The sequence below is a fragment of the Corylus avellana genome, chromosome ca1 (assembly GCF_901000735.1).
Source record: "Corylus avellana chromosome ca1, CavTom2PMs-1.0".
NCBI classification, from domain to species: Eukaryota; Viridiplantae; Streptophyta; class Magnoliopsida; order Fagales; family Betulaceae; genus Corylus; species Corylus avellana.
In genome coordinates, this window is record NC_081541.1 from 25,165,422 (window position 1) to 25,181,875 (window position 16,454).

At 36.6% G+C, this 16,454-nt stretch overlaps 1 protein-coding gene and 1 pseudogene across 1 annotated transcript in view; both read right to left on the bottom strand.

Annotated features, from left to right (window-relative positions):
- Positions 1-460: 460 nt before the first annotated feature.
- On the bottom strand, positions 461-4,343 carry LOC132166956 (cucumisin-like; annotated as a pseudogene).
- A 7,473-nt stretch (positions 4,344-11,816) lies between these two features.
- Positions 11,817-16,454, bottom strand: part of LOC132167130 (cucumisin-like) — a 5,782-nt gene continuing 1,144 nt past the window's right edge. The window contains exons 3-10 of the mRNA XM_059578030.1: positions 14,713-14,807; positions 14,375-14,618; positions 13,774-14,284; positions 13,510-13,613; positions 12,932-13,147; positions 12,735-12,846; positions 12,431-12,644; positions 11,817-12,337 (exon numbers count right to left, since the gene is read on the bottom strand). Coding sequence (XP_059434013.1) covers positions 11,817-12,337; positions 12,431-12,644; positions 12,735-12,846; positions 12,932-13,147; positions 13,510-13,613; positions 13,774-14,284; positions 14,375-14,618; positions 14,713-14,807 — 2,017 coding nt within the window. The remainder of the gene's footprint in view (positions 12,338-12,430; positions 12,645-12,734; positions 12,847-12,931; positions 13,148-13,509; positions 13,614-13,773; positions 14,285-14,374; positions 14,619-14,712; positions 14,808-16,454) is intronic.

The following is a 16,454-nucleotide window of genomic DNA, read 5'->3' on the forward strand; positions in this document are numbered from 1 at the left end:
TGTATCGTTTTTAGAAAAACCTTCTTTACTTGTACGGATAATGGTATTTGTTTTGAGTTTTGGTTTGCAAATAACTCAAAGTCCAGTTCAAGATTGGGCTTACGCAAATCCAACTGAAATAAAAACCCAGGCCTTGTATCATCCGGCCCCAAATTCGATGTGCCCAGTCCAATCTAATCCTAAAGGTAAATGTTGGAAATTATTGCAAGCTGGAGTCAAGGCATAGTGCATTCATCTTGGTTTGTAATCAAAATGAACAACATTGGGCTTTAAGACTCTGGTCGAAGGTCTTCTTCTGCTGCTCTGATCGATGACATTCATTCATTCGATCAACTAATGATAACAAGTTAGAAGGAAAACTAAGCAAAATATAGCATTAAATTAGAAAGGTTCAAATTACAGTGCAGTGTAGAACTGGAGCAAAGGCTCAAATTACAACCATTTTCAGTCCTCCGTACGTCTTCCACCACTACTTTATTCTAATCTTACATGCATATTCCTTCAAAACTTTAGCTTTCAATCCTTTGATTATTATTTACGTAATGCATATATGTAGCAGAGAATGTCGTGCATCAATAATTATTAAGAGCTACAACAATGGGGCTCCTCACTTGGAATGTTCCATCATCCCACACTAATGAAGCAGAGACAATGACTTTATCTGTCGTTCCTTCAATCGTGAGCGCAAACGATAGCTTTTGTCCAAGAGATGTGAATGCTAGAACACTAGGCTTCACTTTGATTCTAAGTCCAATTGGGGTACCAGTCACAATAGCTCTATACGTAGATGTCGGTGATCCAACATTTGTGACAGTCCGATGATAAACTTGACTAAAAGATTTGGAGGACAACAAGAATATAGCAAAAGAAGGATAGTTTAGATTAAAGACAGTTCCTTTAGTGGCTCCAGAACAGCTACTATTGTCCCCAGCAACAAGATGTAATAAATTGGTATTATATCCTTCACTGCACAAAAATTTTATGTAGTCAAGTGCATCAATATCATATATTAAACCAGGATGTGGAGCTTTAAGAGGGTTTATATTGCCTGCGCCATATGCATATTCAGCCTCGGGGTTCTTTTTAGCACTCATTGGAACAGCTGTAAGTAATACACCAAATGGAGTGACTTAGTCGTACATGTAATAAATTATCAAAACCGAGGATTATACACCATATATATAGACATTACCAGTAGTCATAAGAGCCGACTTGATAGCGGCAGGTGACCATGTGGGGTGGAAGGATTTGATGTAGGCAGCCGCCCCTGTAGCATGTGGGCAAGCCATTGACGTCCCCGAGATTATATTATATGGTAGCAATCTCTTATCACCTTTAACTTGTGAAATTGGGGAAATTAGAGACCATGCGGCTAGAATGTGAACTCCTGGAGCAGCTAAATCCGGCTACAATAAAAAATAAATAAAAAAAGGCCGAATGAGATAAGTGATACAAGAGCGCAAATGTAAACAAAATTAATACCTTGAGAATGTTAGGTGTAATTGAACTTGGGCCCCTTGATGAGAATGACACAATGTAAGGGGCAAATTTATCTTTACCCTCCTTACTTTTTTGAATAGTCGCAGTTGCACCCCTGTAAATTGCATATGTGCGTCCTTTAGGATTATTAGGTTTTACGAACTTGTTTTATTGTCTAAGTTATTTTAGATTAATAATACCTTGTCGAATTTATGTATGAGAACACTTTGCTACCATCCTCCAAGCGAAGGTAAGATGCAGGCAAGGGAGAAGGTCGAGCAACATCTTGATTGGCTTGGCCTTGCATCACAGTACCCACAGCACCAGCTACGAATGCCCCTTCCCCACTCGTTCGGGTATCGCAAAGTACAATTTTACCCTTCACCAAAGCTTGGTCCAGTGAATTATTAAAGCAATACCTGTATTTTTTTTTTTTATAGCAATAATTAAGTTCCATTTTAAGTATGACGCTGGAATGTGCCTACAATTGGTACTCCTATTCTTGAAAAAACAAGAAATATGAAGTATTAATTATTGAATACATAAATTTCATTTTGTAGTTACCTGGAATCGGAACTCTGAAAACCTTTTTTAGTGTTTGGTGCATCTCCACCATAAATTATTGGATACTGTTTATTCTTGAGGTCGAATGTATTAATTGAAATTCCCTACACACACGGAGTAAAGAAATTCTTCAAATTAAATAGAATTTATAGATACAAATAAATTGGAGTAAATGAAGAAGATATTCATAATCATATATAGCAGGAGTCAGGACCGTATAGTTTTTAGTTACCTCATAGATCTTCTTGTTACCCAATTGGACCTGAGTGAAGAACTTTCGATCTATAGTGCTTGCAGCCACAGAGAGAGACCATGGCGCAAAGTTTGTGATGGTTGATAGATATGGACCGTCGTTACCAGCAGACATTGATGTCAATATTCCATTTCGCATAGCATGAAAGGCACCAATGGCATTTACATCTTGAAAGTACTTGAGGGGTTCGTGTCCACCAACGGAAAAAGATATGATGTCAACGCCATCAGCAATGGCATCGTCAAATGCAGCAAGAATGTCGGCATCATAACAGCCATCGATCCAACATATTTTGTAGACAGCAATACGTGCTGATGGAACTCCTCCTCGTGCTGTTCCCAACCCATACCCGAGTAGGCTTGCCCCGCTAACTAAATTCCCAGCTGCTGTTGACGCCGTGTGTGTCCCGTGGCCTTTTAAATCTCTAGGAGATTTGACGTTTTCTTCGTCAAAATCTCCACTGCTACGGTAATATCGTGCTCCTATGATTTTACTGCATAAGCGTAGCCACATTTGTTACTTGTTATTTTTTACTCTCTGTGTCTGTTTTTGCACATGTGGTCGTGCAGTTAGGAAAAACATCGAATCAAAGTTTAATAGTGCTGTATCACAAATTTAATGGTAATTTTAGAACTTACATCAATTTTTGAGGAAACAAAGAAACATGAAAAATAAATAAATAAATAAGTCTAGCATTACTCAAACAATAGGCCAGGGTTGTAATGATATATATATAGATATACTTGTTGCAAGTGAAATTGATGGAGGCTTGGCAGGTGCCCCTCCATTTGGTAGGTGGTGGACCAAATCCTTTGTCACTAAAGCTTTCTGACTCCGGCCAAATTCCAGTGTCAAGCATTCCTATAATTATGTCGCTTTCAATAGGTCTTCTATGAACTTTTTGCGGAAAGCCAAGAAAGTCCCATGACCTTGTTGTATGAAGCTTTTTTTGTTCGCTAGGGAACACGGATACTACGCCTTCCATTCCTGCATTCATTAATATTGTTACAACTTACAACTTTTGTTGTAGATATAGAAAACAGGGGGGGGGGGGGAGAGAGAGAGAGAGAGAGACGACCAGCTATTTTTTGAGCTTCTTACTAGGTTAGTTCAGTTGTAAATCCACTGAAACTCCTCAAGTAGCTATGAATTAGAGATTCCGGTCTAGTATTGTCAAAATTCAGGCATATACATTTTTTATTGTGATATAATCTATAAAAACATGACAGATTGTTAAATCATCATTTATACCAAAACTTTAAGCGGATAAAAAAGAAGATAAATTTAATTATTTAATCTATACTTTAACATATATTTAAATTTAAATCAATCGGTCTCACGGGCAAATCATGTAAGACAACTGGTAAAAGAGACATCGAGAGGGCCAATTTTTTTCCATTTCACTCGCCACTCAACCCTACTAGCCTTAACACCAACAATGTCTAATACAACCTCCACCGGAAATCCAAGGAGCCAAAAAATCATAGAAAGAATTTAGCTTTTACACGTCTATTTGGAGCATGTCCTACATCTTTCTAAAAACATTCAGAAATTTAATTTTGGAGTGGCTTTTATAAAAAAATTTAAAAAAAAAAAAAAAAAAAAAAATTTGTATAAACTACATTTTTATCATACAATTATTTTACAATGTTGACGTGGCAATCATAACTAACTTATACAGGTTACACATTATTCTTTCAATAACTATCTCCTTTTGCAAATCCAATGAATTCACTATTGGATTTGTGGATTTATGTGAATCCCACACAAATTTAATGGTGGATTTACCTATTCATTATAGGGAGATGGGTGAAATATAGGATTAATAATGAGACCATTATATAATAAAAATATAGTTTATGTTATTAGTCTGGAAAGAAATTCATCCAATATCAGCCATCATTTTAACAAGTTTCTATTAATAGTGCCAATGTACTGCATGCTTTGATAACCTGCCAATGACATCTTGTAGCATGCTTGTGTGAAGAGATGATGTGGAAACCTCATCCATCTTCCTGTTGCCCATGTGCACAATATAAGCATGCATTCACAATATCATATCGATAAATTGTTCCGCATGATCAAACAAAGCGAACTTTATAGATATATATTAACCGATAAATAAGTGGATATATATATGAGCTCTCAGCTATATTTATAGAGATAGAGATATTTTCCTTTCGGTCATTCTGAGAAGTTGAGTGACCGACAAGCAGAGTGAAGGCGAGCAGAAGAGGAGAAGCCAAGAAAGAGTACTACTAGTAGAGGTTTTGCTTGCCATTGAAGGGTCAGCTATCTACTTCGCTACTGTGGCTGTTGTATATATATAGATATAGATATGTTCACGTATATGGACTAGAAATTTATCCCACAAAAAGAAAAAAAGAAAAAGAAAACGGTTCTTCGACGTAAAAAATGCTCCACATAATTGTATCCGTGCTATTCCTCGAAGCAACTGGCAAATCACCTGAGGCCAAATAACTAAATTGAGATAAGCTTTGGAAGGCGAAGATGAACGCGGAAAAGTCTACAAGAAGAATAGGTACTTGGTTTAAGAAGCAAATTTCCAACTTTGATAATGACACAAGCTGCCACTATATAAGACAGCTTGTTTGATGTGATCAGATTAAATTAGTTAGAGATAAGCTTTGGAAGGCGAAGATGAACGCGGAAAAGTCTACAAGAAGAATAGGTACTTAGTTTAAGAAGCAAATTTCCAACTTTGATAATGACACAAGCTGCCACTATAAGACAGCTTGTGTGACGTGATCAGATCAAATTAACTAGGGATCCCACTCCATCTATTCAAATTGTTTTCTGAATTTTGTTCACTTAATTAATTAGCATCTTCAGCAGGATATTTTCATGACTAACCCTCTCTTCACGGCTCGTTTTGCCTTCATTAGAAGAAGCTCAAAGTCATGTCGTAATTACCATTGACCTTAAGGGGGCGTGTATTCAAGGATATTCCATCTCATGATGATGATCCAAACCAAACGACTTTAAATATATGAAAAACGCTATGCCGACTCCAAAAACTTGTTTATCACAATTTATGCGGAGTTAATACTATGAAGCAATAAACAATTCAATCACCCAAAATATATAAAGCAATAAAGAGGCTGACACAGATATTTTGGTTACGAAGAGGAAACCTTTTAGAAACAGATCTAAAAGTAAAACCTCTTCAGGGCAGTCAAACCCAGGAAATCACTATCAAAAGATTATCAAGAGATTACAAACACTAGGAACACTTACAACCATTTACAAGACCTTGGCTCTGTAAGATCGACAAGCCTACAACTCGTCACCTTTCTCACAATCTTCTTCAACATGATTCTTCTTTACCGGACCCTTCCGATAGACTTCTCAGCTATAGATTTATCAAAGGAATAACTAAAACTCTAAGAGATTCAATTTAACACTCGATCACCACATATGATCTCTCTTAGCATAGCCTCCGACGAACTCTCTGGGGGTGAAAATCCGTATGCTACAGATCTGTAGAGATCTATATATATAATACCAAGACCCCTAGTCTAATTAGGACTCAATTACATTTAAATTAAACCTAGCAGACTACGAGCCGTCCGGACGGTAAATGGGCTCGTCCGGACGGGCTCTAGGGCAACATCGCTTTCTCCGTTCTTTTGGCGCGGCGTGTTCGGACGGACTTGCAGACGGGGTTGCAGACGAGGCTCTCGGGAGAAATTCCATCCGGACGGCTATGAGTCTCGTCCGGCCGCCATAGAGATTTGGCACACTTTGAATCCATTTTGATCACCGAACATTTAGCCAATAATTAAAACTAACAAACTCCCCCTTTGGCAATTTCGGGGACAAAATCAATCGAACAAGTCACCATCCTCTCCCCAATTTTATACTCCCCATTTTTGTCACAAATTGACAAAAAGTATCATGTTTCCTAAAACACTCAACGCAAAAACATCAAGGCATATGTGGAATAGGAAAAACAATAATCAAACACTCATGATCACATATATGAAAAGACATGAAGAATACAACAAGATCATGAGTGACAGAAACTCCCCCTCAATAAAAGACTTAATAATCAACAATAAACTTTTAAAAAAATTTCTCCCCCTCAAAAGTCAAATGAACACACATGATACACACATCAACAACTCATGTATTTTAGCAATGAATATCCCAAACATACTTCAAATATGCAAAATATACATGAGACTAGAAATGGCAAGGACATCATATTGTTTAACCCAAGCTAAGAGAAATGTTTCATTCAACCCATACTTGTGTGTTGTGTGTAAGCCGTCCAAAGACAAAAAAATTTCAACTTACAAAATGAGGAGAAAGTTTCACCATCATGAGGTTTTGACAAGTATATCAAATCAAAAGTCAAACCTTATCATACTAGGACCTAGTTACTCTCATCCTACACATTTCTATTTGTAAAACATTTTGCACAAGTTTGACAGAGTGAAATAAATTCCTTTTGGAACATAATCTTTTGATTTTATTTGTTTCACTATTTTGTTTATTTTTCTCTTTGAGAAAGTGTCCTTAAACTTTTAGTGTTTATCACAAAAGAGAAAGCCAGAATTTTTAAGCCCTAGGTTCAACTAGCATATGGTCAATTTGAAAAATATGACTAGTAAAAAAAAAAACTGATATGGTTACCTAACAGACCTCACAAATAAAGTGAAACAAAACCTCAATTTAAGCTTAAATGTGCACAAGAGATAAAGCATAGGCAAAATGTATCATATAAGCTCAGGCTTTAGGTAACCACAAAAACAAGTCCATTGACACAAATTTTCATCTCATGCATATTAAGAATATTCCAAGACACAATGAATTAAATCCATAAAAAGTAACATGAGAAATTAATGGACTATCTAGGTGCATAAGACAAAATAAAGAAAAAAAAAAAAAAAACAACCAAAGTAAAATATTTTTGTCTTTTTGTTATTTTTCACAAAAGAAATGCACACAAACAAACTGCAATTTCAAAACAAAATAAAACAAAATGCAATGCAAAACGAAACAGCATGCTTGAATTGAAATTACAACAGGCAAGACATGAATGTCCTTTAGCATTAAACTTTCATCACATCTTATAGGTCCCACTACAAAATAATGATTTGGTTTAATAACTACTTCTAGGTCTTCACAAGGCATTACACATTCCTGAACATTTGATTAGCAAGTAGACAAAAATCTTGGTGGTTCGCACACAACATCTCATCTATAACCTTTTCAAAGATCATGATATATGAATTTCTTGAAAAATCCTTTATGAATATGCCTCAAAACATGAATCTCAAAACAACCATGTATACACTCTTCATACAAAAAGTGTAACAATAAAAACAATGCAATGCATAAACAATAAAGCAAAAACAAAAAAAATGCAAAGCAAAGAAAAATAACACGCTCTAGGATATTCAAAAATAAGCAAAACAATCAATCATAGGCATGTTATTGACTCACCTAACTTTAGGTGAGATCACTACCACTCCCCCTCAATGGGTGAATGGTATAATCCTTCCTAATCCAAATCTTCTTGAAAGAAGGTGTAGAGACGTGAACATTTTCAATCTTGTCTAATCTAGACAAACCTCCCATCATCATTGTGCATAACCCCAAAGGTTCTTTCCTAGAAACATAATTTTTATTTTTATGCATATGAGGTTTCAATTTAAAACAGTTGGGTCGAATGTGACCAACTTTTCCACAATGATGACCAGTAGGGATAAACCTTTTAGGAGGTAGATTCCTAGGAGGATGGACGGCTCTATACTTATACTTGGGGTAAGATACACAAGGTTCAATATGAATTTTCTTAACTTTCTTACCTTGTAAGGTCGAGGCAGCTGCTGTTTTTCTTTTAACCAAAGAGTCTTCTACTTTTTTTCTGATTTAACAAATATTATCTCGGAAGTAGAATCATTGTTAGAAGACAAAGCAACATGACAATCAAAACTTAACTCAAATTTTTCACAATCAGAATTCTGAGTATGCAACATATTCTCAAGGGAATTGCTAGAGAATTTTTCCAATTGAGTTTCTGACTCTTTTAATTTATTTTCTAACAAATCAACTTTAGAACCTAAAACAAGATTTTCAGATTTTAAAGAATCAATTTAAACATGTGATTCAGACAATTTAGTAACAATAGATTCTTTCACATGTTTAAGATCTTGAAAATCCTCCAAACAATTTGTGTATTGATGTCTCAAAAGAGTGAATTTTTCCAACAAATTGTTGAAGGAGTTTATAAGATCATATTCCCCTTGAGAAGTATTCATAGCAAACAGGAGTCAATAGATCTCACTCAGGAATTTAATCCAAACAGAGTGAACCCGCTCTGATACCAATTGAAAAATGCTATGCCGACTCCAAAAACTTGTTTATCACAATTTATGTGGAATTAATACTATGAAGCAATAAACAATTCAATCACCCAAAATATATAAAGCAATAAAGAGGCAGACACAGATATTTTGGTTACGAAGAGGAAACCTTTTAGAAACAGATCTAAAAGTAAAACCTCTCCGGGGCAGCCAAACCCAGGAAATCACTATCAAAAGCTTATCTAGAGATTACAGACACTAGGAATACTTACAAACCTTTGCAAGACCTTGGCTCTGTAAGATCGACAAGCCTACAACTAATCTTCTTGCTCACAATCTTCTTCAACGTGATTCTCCTTTACTGGACCCTTCCGATAGACTTCTCAACAATAGATTTATCAAAGGAATAACTAAAACTCTAAGAGATTCAATTTAACACTCACCATATATGATCTCTCTTAGCACAGCCTCTGACGAACTCTCTGGAGGTGAAAATTCGTATGCTACAGATCTGTAGAGATCTATATGTATAATACCAAGACCCCTTGTCTAATTAGGATTCAATTACATTTAAATTAAACCTAGCCTAGTCTACTTAGGACTCAATTACATTTAAATTAAACCTAGCAGACTACGGGCCGTCCGGACGGTAAATGGGCTCGTCCGGATGGGCTCTAGGGTAACATCACTTTCACTGTTTTTTTGGCACAACGTGTTCAGAAGGACTAGCAGACGGGGTTGCAGACGAGGCTCTCGAGAGAAATTCCGTCCGGACGGCTATGAGTCTCGTTCGGGCGTCATAGAGATTTGGCACACTTTGAATCCATTTTGATCACCGAACATTTAGCCAATAATTAAAACTAACAATATAGATCAACCATCGATAAAGGTAAAGATAAAGCTACGTACTCCACCGAATAGATGAGGATCATATTTTCTACATTCATATGTAAATGTTTAAACTTCAATATATATATATATATATATTGAAAGACTAAAGCTTTTGCTTGCCCCATCGGTGTGTCAGCTATAAACTTGGCGATCAATCGCACTTATTTTATGCAGTATTTTCGTATAAGTACCAGAAATGGTTCTTATACAAAGTTATATATATATTAAAAAAAAGAAGTTCTTACACGAAAAAGCACTAAATATTCAACATTTTAATTTCATTTTCTCAAATAAATTACTCCAAGATGAAAGACGACTCATGGACTGAGGTCAACCAAATGCGATAAGTTTTGTAAGGCAATGATCAATGGGGAAAAGTGTACAAAAAGACTTTTATAAGCTATTTTATAATTTAAAAATAAATTTAATTTTATTTAGTAGACTACTATATGATTGTATACAATTGATGATGTGAAAGTAAAAATTTATCTTTAAATCAACAAAGGCTTGTAAAGAAGAAAAATTAAAGTCTAACTTTTACTATCATATCTGAAAAATGCTATGCAGACAACAAATACGTGTTTATCACAAACTATGCGGAATTAACAAATAAGAGGCAACAAGCAATCAATCACCAAAATATGTAAAGCTATAAAACAAGCAGACACAGATATTTTTGACGTAGAGGAAACCTTTCAAAAACCGTTCTAAAAGTAAAACTTCTCCCTGGTGCAGCCAAACCTAAAAAATCACTATAAGAAAATTATCTAGAAATTACAGACACGGTGACACTTACAACCCTTTGCAAGACCTTGGCTCTGTAAGTTCGACAAGCCTACAACTCGTCTCCTTGCTCACAATCTTCTTCACAAGTGATTCTCCTTTACCGGACCCTTCCGATAGACTTCTCAATAAAGCACACAAATCAAACTAACAAATACTCTAAGAGGGACCATTTAGCTTACAACATAAACTCTCTCTTAGCACAGCCTCTGACGAACTCTAGTGTAAAAAATTCGTACCTATACAGGTATGTAGAGTTCTATATATAAAGCCTAAAGACCCCTAGTCTAGGTAGAACACAATTACATTGTAAAATAGACCAAGAAGCTAGGGCCGTCAGGACTGTAAGTGGGCTCATCCGAACGGGGCTAGGGCAACATCTCTTCATACATCGTTTCGTTGCGTCACTTGGTGCGGCGCGTCCGGACGGCTTGTAGACGAAGGTGCAGACGAGGCTTCTCAGGAAAAATAACTTTGTGGCACTGATGTTCGTCCAGACGGCTACGTGTCCCATCCGGATGCCCAAGAACTTTTGGCACTTTGGTTACCATTTTGCTTACCGAATTTAGCCAACACAAGAACTAACAACATCATCTCAATTGTAAGATAGCACTCTACTAAGAGAAATGCTACATATTCTCTCACACTTTCTAATCATATTTTCCCTTATATAACTTTTAGAATCACCGTTAATCAAAATCGAATAATGATTTGTCTCGAATTTAATGATAATTTTAAAAAACACGTTAGAGAGTCTATAGCATTACTTCTCTACTAAATATCTTTTTTTTTTTTGTTTTTCTTTTTTTTTTGAGTCATACTATTTCTCTTTTGATATGGAACATAATTTCCTTACTAAGAGCTTGTTTGAGATGCCTAAAAGTGCGTTTAACACTCAAAAAGCTTGTTCGAAGAAAAAAATATATATTTGGTAAAAAAAAATTTGAAAGCGCTTTTAAGGGTCTAAAAAGCCCAACAAATGGTCACAAAGTGTCTTTTGACTTAAAAGTTCTATTTCTCAAGCATAATCCCAAACATGCTATAAGACAGCTTCTCTCTTATATACCTTATCTGATCAGATCACTTTTTTTCTTTTTTCTTTTTTCTTTTTTCTTTTTTTTTTTTTTTGTGATTTGTGTTGTAAATATTAATAAAATTGTTCACATTTCTAATAAAATATTGAGAAAAACATATTTTTCAACCATCACTAATTTTTCGTACAAGCTAAACACCAACAAATATTTTCAAAAAAAAATCATTTTTTTCTAAAAATAATTTCATTGAAAATATTTTTGACATATATTACATAGAAATTGAGCCTAAATTAAAAATAAAAAATAAAAAAAAAAAAAAATCGTTATTTAGTGCATTACAATGTCGTGTAGAATTGTACCAAAGGCTCAAATTACAATCATTTTCCTCCATGTTCCCTCATTGTTTTCATATGCATATTTCTTCAAAGCTTTTTATTCAACTATTTACGTAATACATATAGAATACATGTGCACAGATCATGCAACATACACTACAATGGGGCTCCTCACTCGGAAGGTACCATCATACCATACTAAAGCAGCAGAGACAACAGAATTCTCTATCATTCCTTCAATTGTGAGCGCAAATGATAGATTTTGTCCAAGATATGTGAATGATAGAACGCTAGGGTTCACTTTGATTGTAAGTCCAGGTGGAGTGGTCACAATAGCTTTATATCTAGATGTTGGTGATCCAACATTGGTGACGGTCCGGTTGAAAACTTGATTGATAGATTCCAAGTATGATGTGGATATTGCGAAGGAAGGATGGTTTAGATCGAAGACGCTTCCATTGATGGCTTCAGAACAAGTACTATTGTCCCCAACAACAATTTGTAATAACTTAGTATTATATCCTTGTCCACACAAAAATTTTACGTAGTCAGGCGTATTCATATCATATACTAAACCAGGATGTGGAGCTTGAAGAGGATTTATATTGCCTGCACCGTATGCAAATTCAGCCTCTGGGTTCTTTCCGGCACTCATGGGGGTAGCTGCAAGTAATACACCAAATTGGAATGATTTTGTCATGGTTATGGTCTGCACTAAATAATCAAAGATAATTGAGGTAGGGGACTAGCTATTACCAGTAGTCATAAGAGCTGACTTGATAGCAGCAGGTGACCATGTGGGGTGAAAGGATTTGATGTAGGCAGCCACCCCTGAAGCATGTGGGCAAGCCATTGATGTCCCAGACAGTATATTGTATGAAAATGCTCTCTTATCAACATCCACTTGAGAAATTGGGGAAATTGGAGACCAAGCTGCTAGAATGTTAGCTCCAGGAGCAGCTAAATCCGGCTAATAAAAAAAAAAAAAAAAAAAAAGGTTCCAATGAGATAAGTAATTAATAAAAGGAAACAAATGTAAAAAAGATTATTACAAGGTTACCTTGAGAATGTTGGGTGTAATAGGATTTGGACCTCTTGAAGAGAAGGAGGGAATGTAAGGGGCAAACGTATCTTTACGCTCTTTGGTCTTATGAATAGTCGCAGTTGGTCCCCTGCAGACCGTGTATGTTCATAATTATGTTTAATTAGTACGTTACTTGAACTTCTTCATTGTCTTAAGTTATTTTAGATTTATACCTTGTCGTATTTATGTATATTGAAACAGTGCCACCATCCTCCGAGCGAAGGGATGATGCGGGCAAAGGAAAAGAGAATGCAGTATCAATGCGTGGGCCTCGATACACAGTGCCAATTGCACCGGCTAAGAGTGGCCCTAGCCTACTATTTAAGCCATCGCAAAGAACAATTTTACCTTTCACCAAATTTCGGTCCAGCGTATTTGAGAAGCAAAATCTGCATTGTAACAATAAGTTCCGGTTTAACTATCATGTTGGAATGTGTATACAATTGGTACTATTATTTTTGAGTGCCGATAAGGTTATAATCCTTACAAATCGGATGTGACGGTTCATAGTGTCTAACTTGTTGAATCAATTATGAAGTGACACATCGATTTATAAGAGAATTATAATAAAAACTGTAGCATCCCAAATATTTTGCTGTGAGACTGAGGAGTATTTCACTGGCAAGTTTCATAGATTTGTGCAAACACAAGCAAAAGGTTAAACTTATTCCCTTTGTGTATACGTACATCAGACTGATTTTTTCTGAAACAGGGAATTAAACAGGTGGGTTTTTGTTGATTTTGTAGTTACCTGGATGGGAGCCCCGAATTACCTTCTGTGGTGTTTGGTGCATCACCGCCATAAATTATTGGATAACTTTTGTTCTTGAGGTCAAATGTATTAATGGAAAGTCCCTATACATGCATGGAGCAAATGATTTCTCCAAATTAGTTTGTAGTTTTAATTCTAGGCACGTGTACTATTTCCACATGATTAAGCAAATGGTTGGATAAATTGCACAGAATATTTTCATGCATAGCAGAGGACAAAACAGGGGCTGAACTTTGTAAATACCTCATAGATCTTGTTGTTACCCAATTGGACCTCAGTGAAGAACTTTCGATCTATAGCGCTTGCAGCCACAGAGAGAGACCATGGCGCAAAGTTGGCGAGGGTTGCTAAACCTGGACCCCCGTTACCAGCAGAAGTTGATGTCAAGATTCCATTCCTCATAGCATGAAAGGCACCAATGGAAATTGGGTCGCTAAAATAGGGCCGAGTGGTTCCACCGACGGAAATAGATATTATGTCAACGCCATCGGCGATGGCATCATCAAATGCTGCAAGAATGTCGGCATCAGAGCAGTCAGAGGCCCAACATATTTTGTAAACAGCAATACGTGCCGAAGGAACCGCTCCTCGTGCTGTTCCCAAGCCAATGCCTTGTACACTTGCCTTGTTAACCACGCTCCCACCTGCTGTTGATGCAGTATGCGTCCCATGGCCATCTGAGTCTCTTGGAGATTTTATATCAGTTTCTTCAAAATCTCCAGAACTACGGTAATATTGTGCTCCAATGATTTTACTGCATAAATTGTGTTACAAGTTACAACATTCATTAGTTTTGAGTCTTTCTACATGTGTGTGTGTTTGTGCATTTAGTGAACATATATACTTGTTGCAAGTAAAATTGGTTGAGGCTCGGCAAGTGCCCCTCCATTTAGTAGGTGGTGGACCAAATCCTTCGTCATTAAAGCTATCGGACTCCGGCCAAATTCCAGTGTCAAGAACTCCAATAATGATATTGCTTTCAACAGCTGTTCGTTGAACTTGTTGCGAAAATCCGAGGAAGTCCCACGACCTTGTTGTATGAAGCTTTTTCTGTTCGTTAGGGAACACAGACACTACACCCTCCATTCCTACATATAGAAAACATCAATATAGAAAAGATGGGAAAATTCCAAGAATCCTCACCCTTGGGTGGGGGAGGGGGGAGAGATTTTGTTCACTGACCAGCCATTTTTTTGGCTTCTTGCTCGGTTAGCTTCACTGCAAATCCACTAAAACTTCTGCTATAGCTATAAAGCAGTGAATCTAGTCCAACATTGCTGAATGCAGGTATATAAATACGTTGGAGGTCAAATAGGAAAACATTACAGGAAAAAATATGATTTGGAAAAAGTAAAGTTTTAAAGTCGAGTGATACGTTTGTTTTACGAGAGGTCTAATGGTCGACTTAGTAATATCTTGAAAGAAATAGTTTAGTTATGATGAAATGATGAAAAATTGGAAAAGCATGTTAAAACAGGAAATTCAAGCAGCAGATAACAAGTTTCAATATATATATATATATATATATTATGGTTTCATTGTACTGCTTTTATAACCTGCCAACGACTTGTTGTAGCATGCTTGTGTGAAGGGATGATGTGGAAACCTCATCCATCTTCCTGTTGCCCATGTACACAATATAAGCCTGCATTCACAATATCATATCTATAAATTGTTCCGCATGATCAAACAAAGCGAACTTTATAGATATATATTAACCGATAAATAAGTGGATATATATATATATAAGCTCCCAGCTATATATATAGGGATAGAGATATTTGCCTTTCGGTCATTCTGAGAAGTTGAGTGACCGACAAGCAGAGTGAAGGCGAGGCAGAAGAGTAGAAGCCAAGAAAGAGTACTACTAGTAGAGGTTTTGCTTGCCATTGAAGGGCCAGCTATAAACTTGGCTACTGTGTGTGTTGTATATATATAGAAATATATATGTTCACGTATATGGACTAGAAGAGTTAGCCCACATGTTGAAGTAATGATGATGTGGGAATAAAAGCAAAAGAAAGAGAAAGAATGAACACAAAGAACTTTATGGGTGGTTCGGTGTTAGACATCTACATCCACCACTCGAAATACCCCTAATGGCTACATTGTGCTCATTAACTTCATTTGTCTACAATACAAAGGTTCCTATTTATAGGGTAATGTCTAAATACAAGTTTGGTAATTAAATCCCCTTGATTTGATCACAATCTTAATATATGATTACAATCAACCCATAAATAGAGAATATTTCAATATCAGCATAATTATGGAATATATTCATATATTCTAACATGCCCCCTCAAACTCAAGGTAGAATATTTTGGAACCTTGAGTTTGAAATCCAAAACAATGATGACTGCGTTGGCGGAGGCCGAGAACGAGTCGTAGATGGTGGCGACTGCCGGAGGAGATAGAGGCTGGCAGGTGGCCAATGACGACGGCAGGTGGTTGGTGAATGCAAATTCTAAAGGCCCGACAATGGGCCAAACTCCAAAATGGGCCGACAACGGGCTAGGGCTGACAATGAGTCAAACTTCAAAATCGGCCGACAACAGGTCAGGGCTAACAACAAGCCAAACTTCAAAAGGGGTCAACAACGGGCCAGGACTGACAACGAGCCAAACTTTAAAAGAGGTTGACAATGGGCCAGGGCTGACAACGAACCAAACTTCAAAAGGGGCCAACAACGGACCAGGCTGACAATGAGCCAAAAATAATAAGGGCCGACATAGGCCAAAAATAAAAAGAAAAATCAACCCACTTGGGCGGTTATCAGATCGGCACATCGAACCTGACCGGCACATGACGCGCATGATGTGGTCCACTTGGACCGCTTCTTCTTAAGTTCTTCCTTTTTTTTTTTTTTTTCACTTGGTTGACACCTTCTCTTTTCTCCCTTTTCTTTTCTTTCTTTTCTCGCT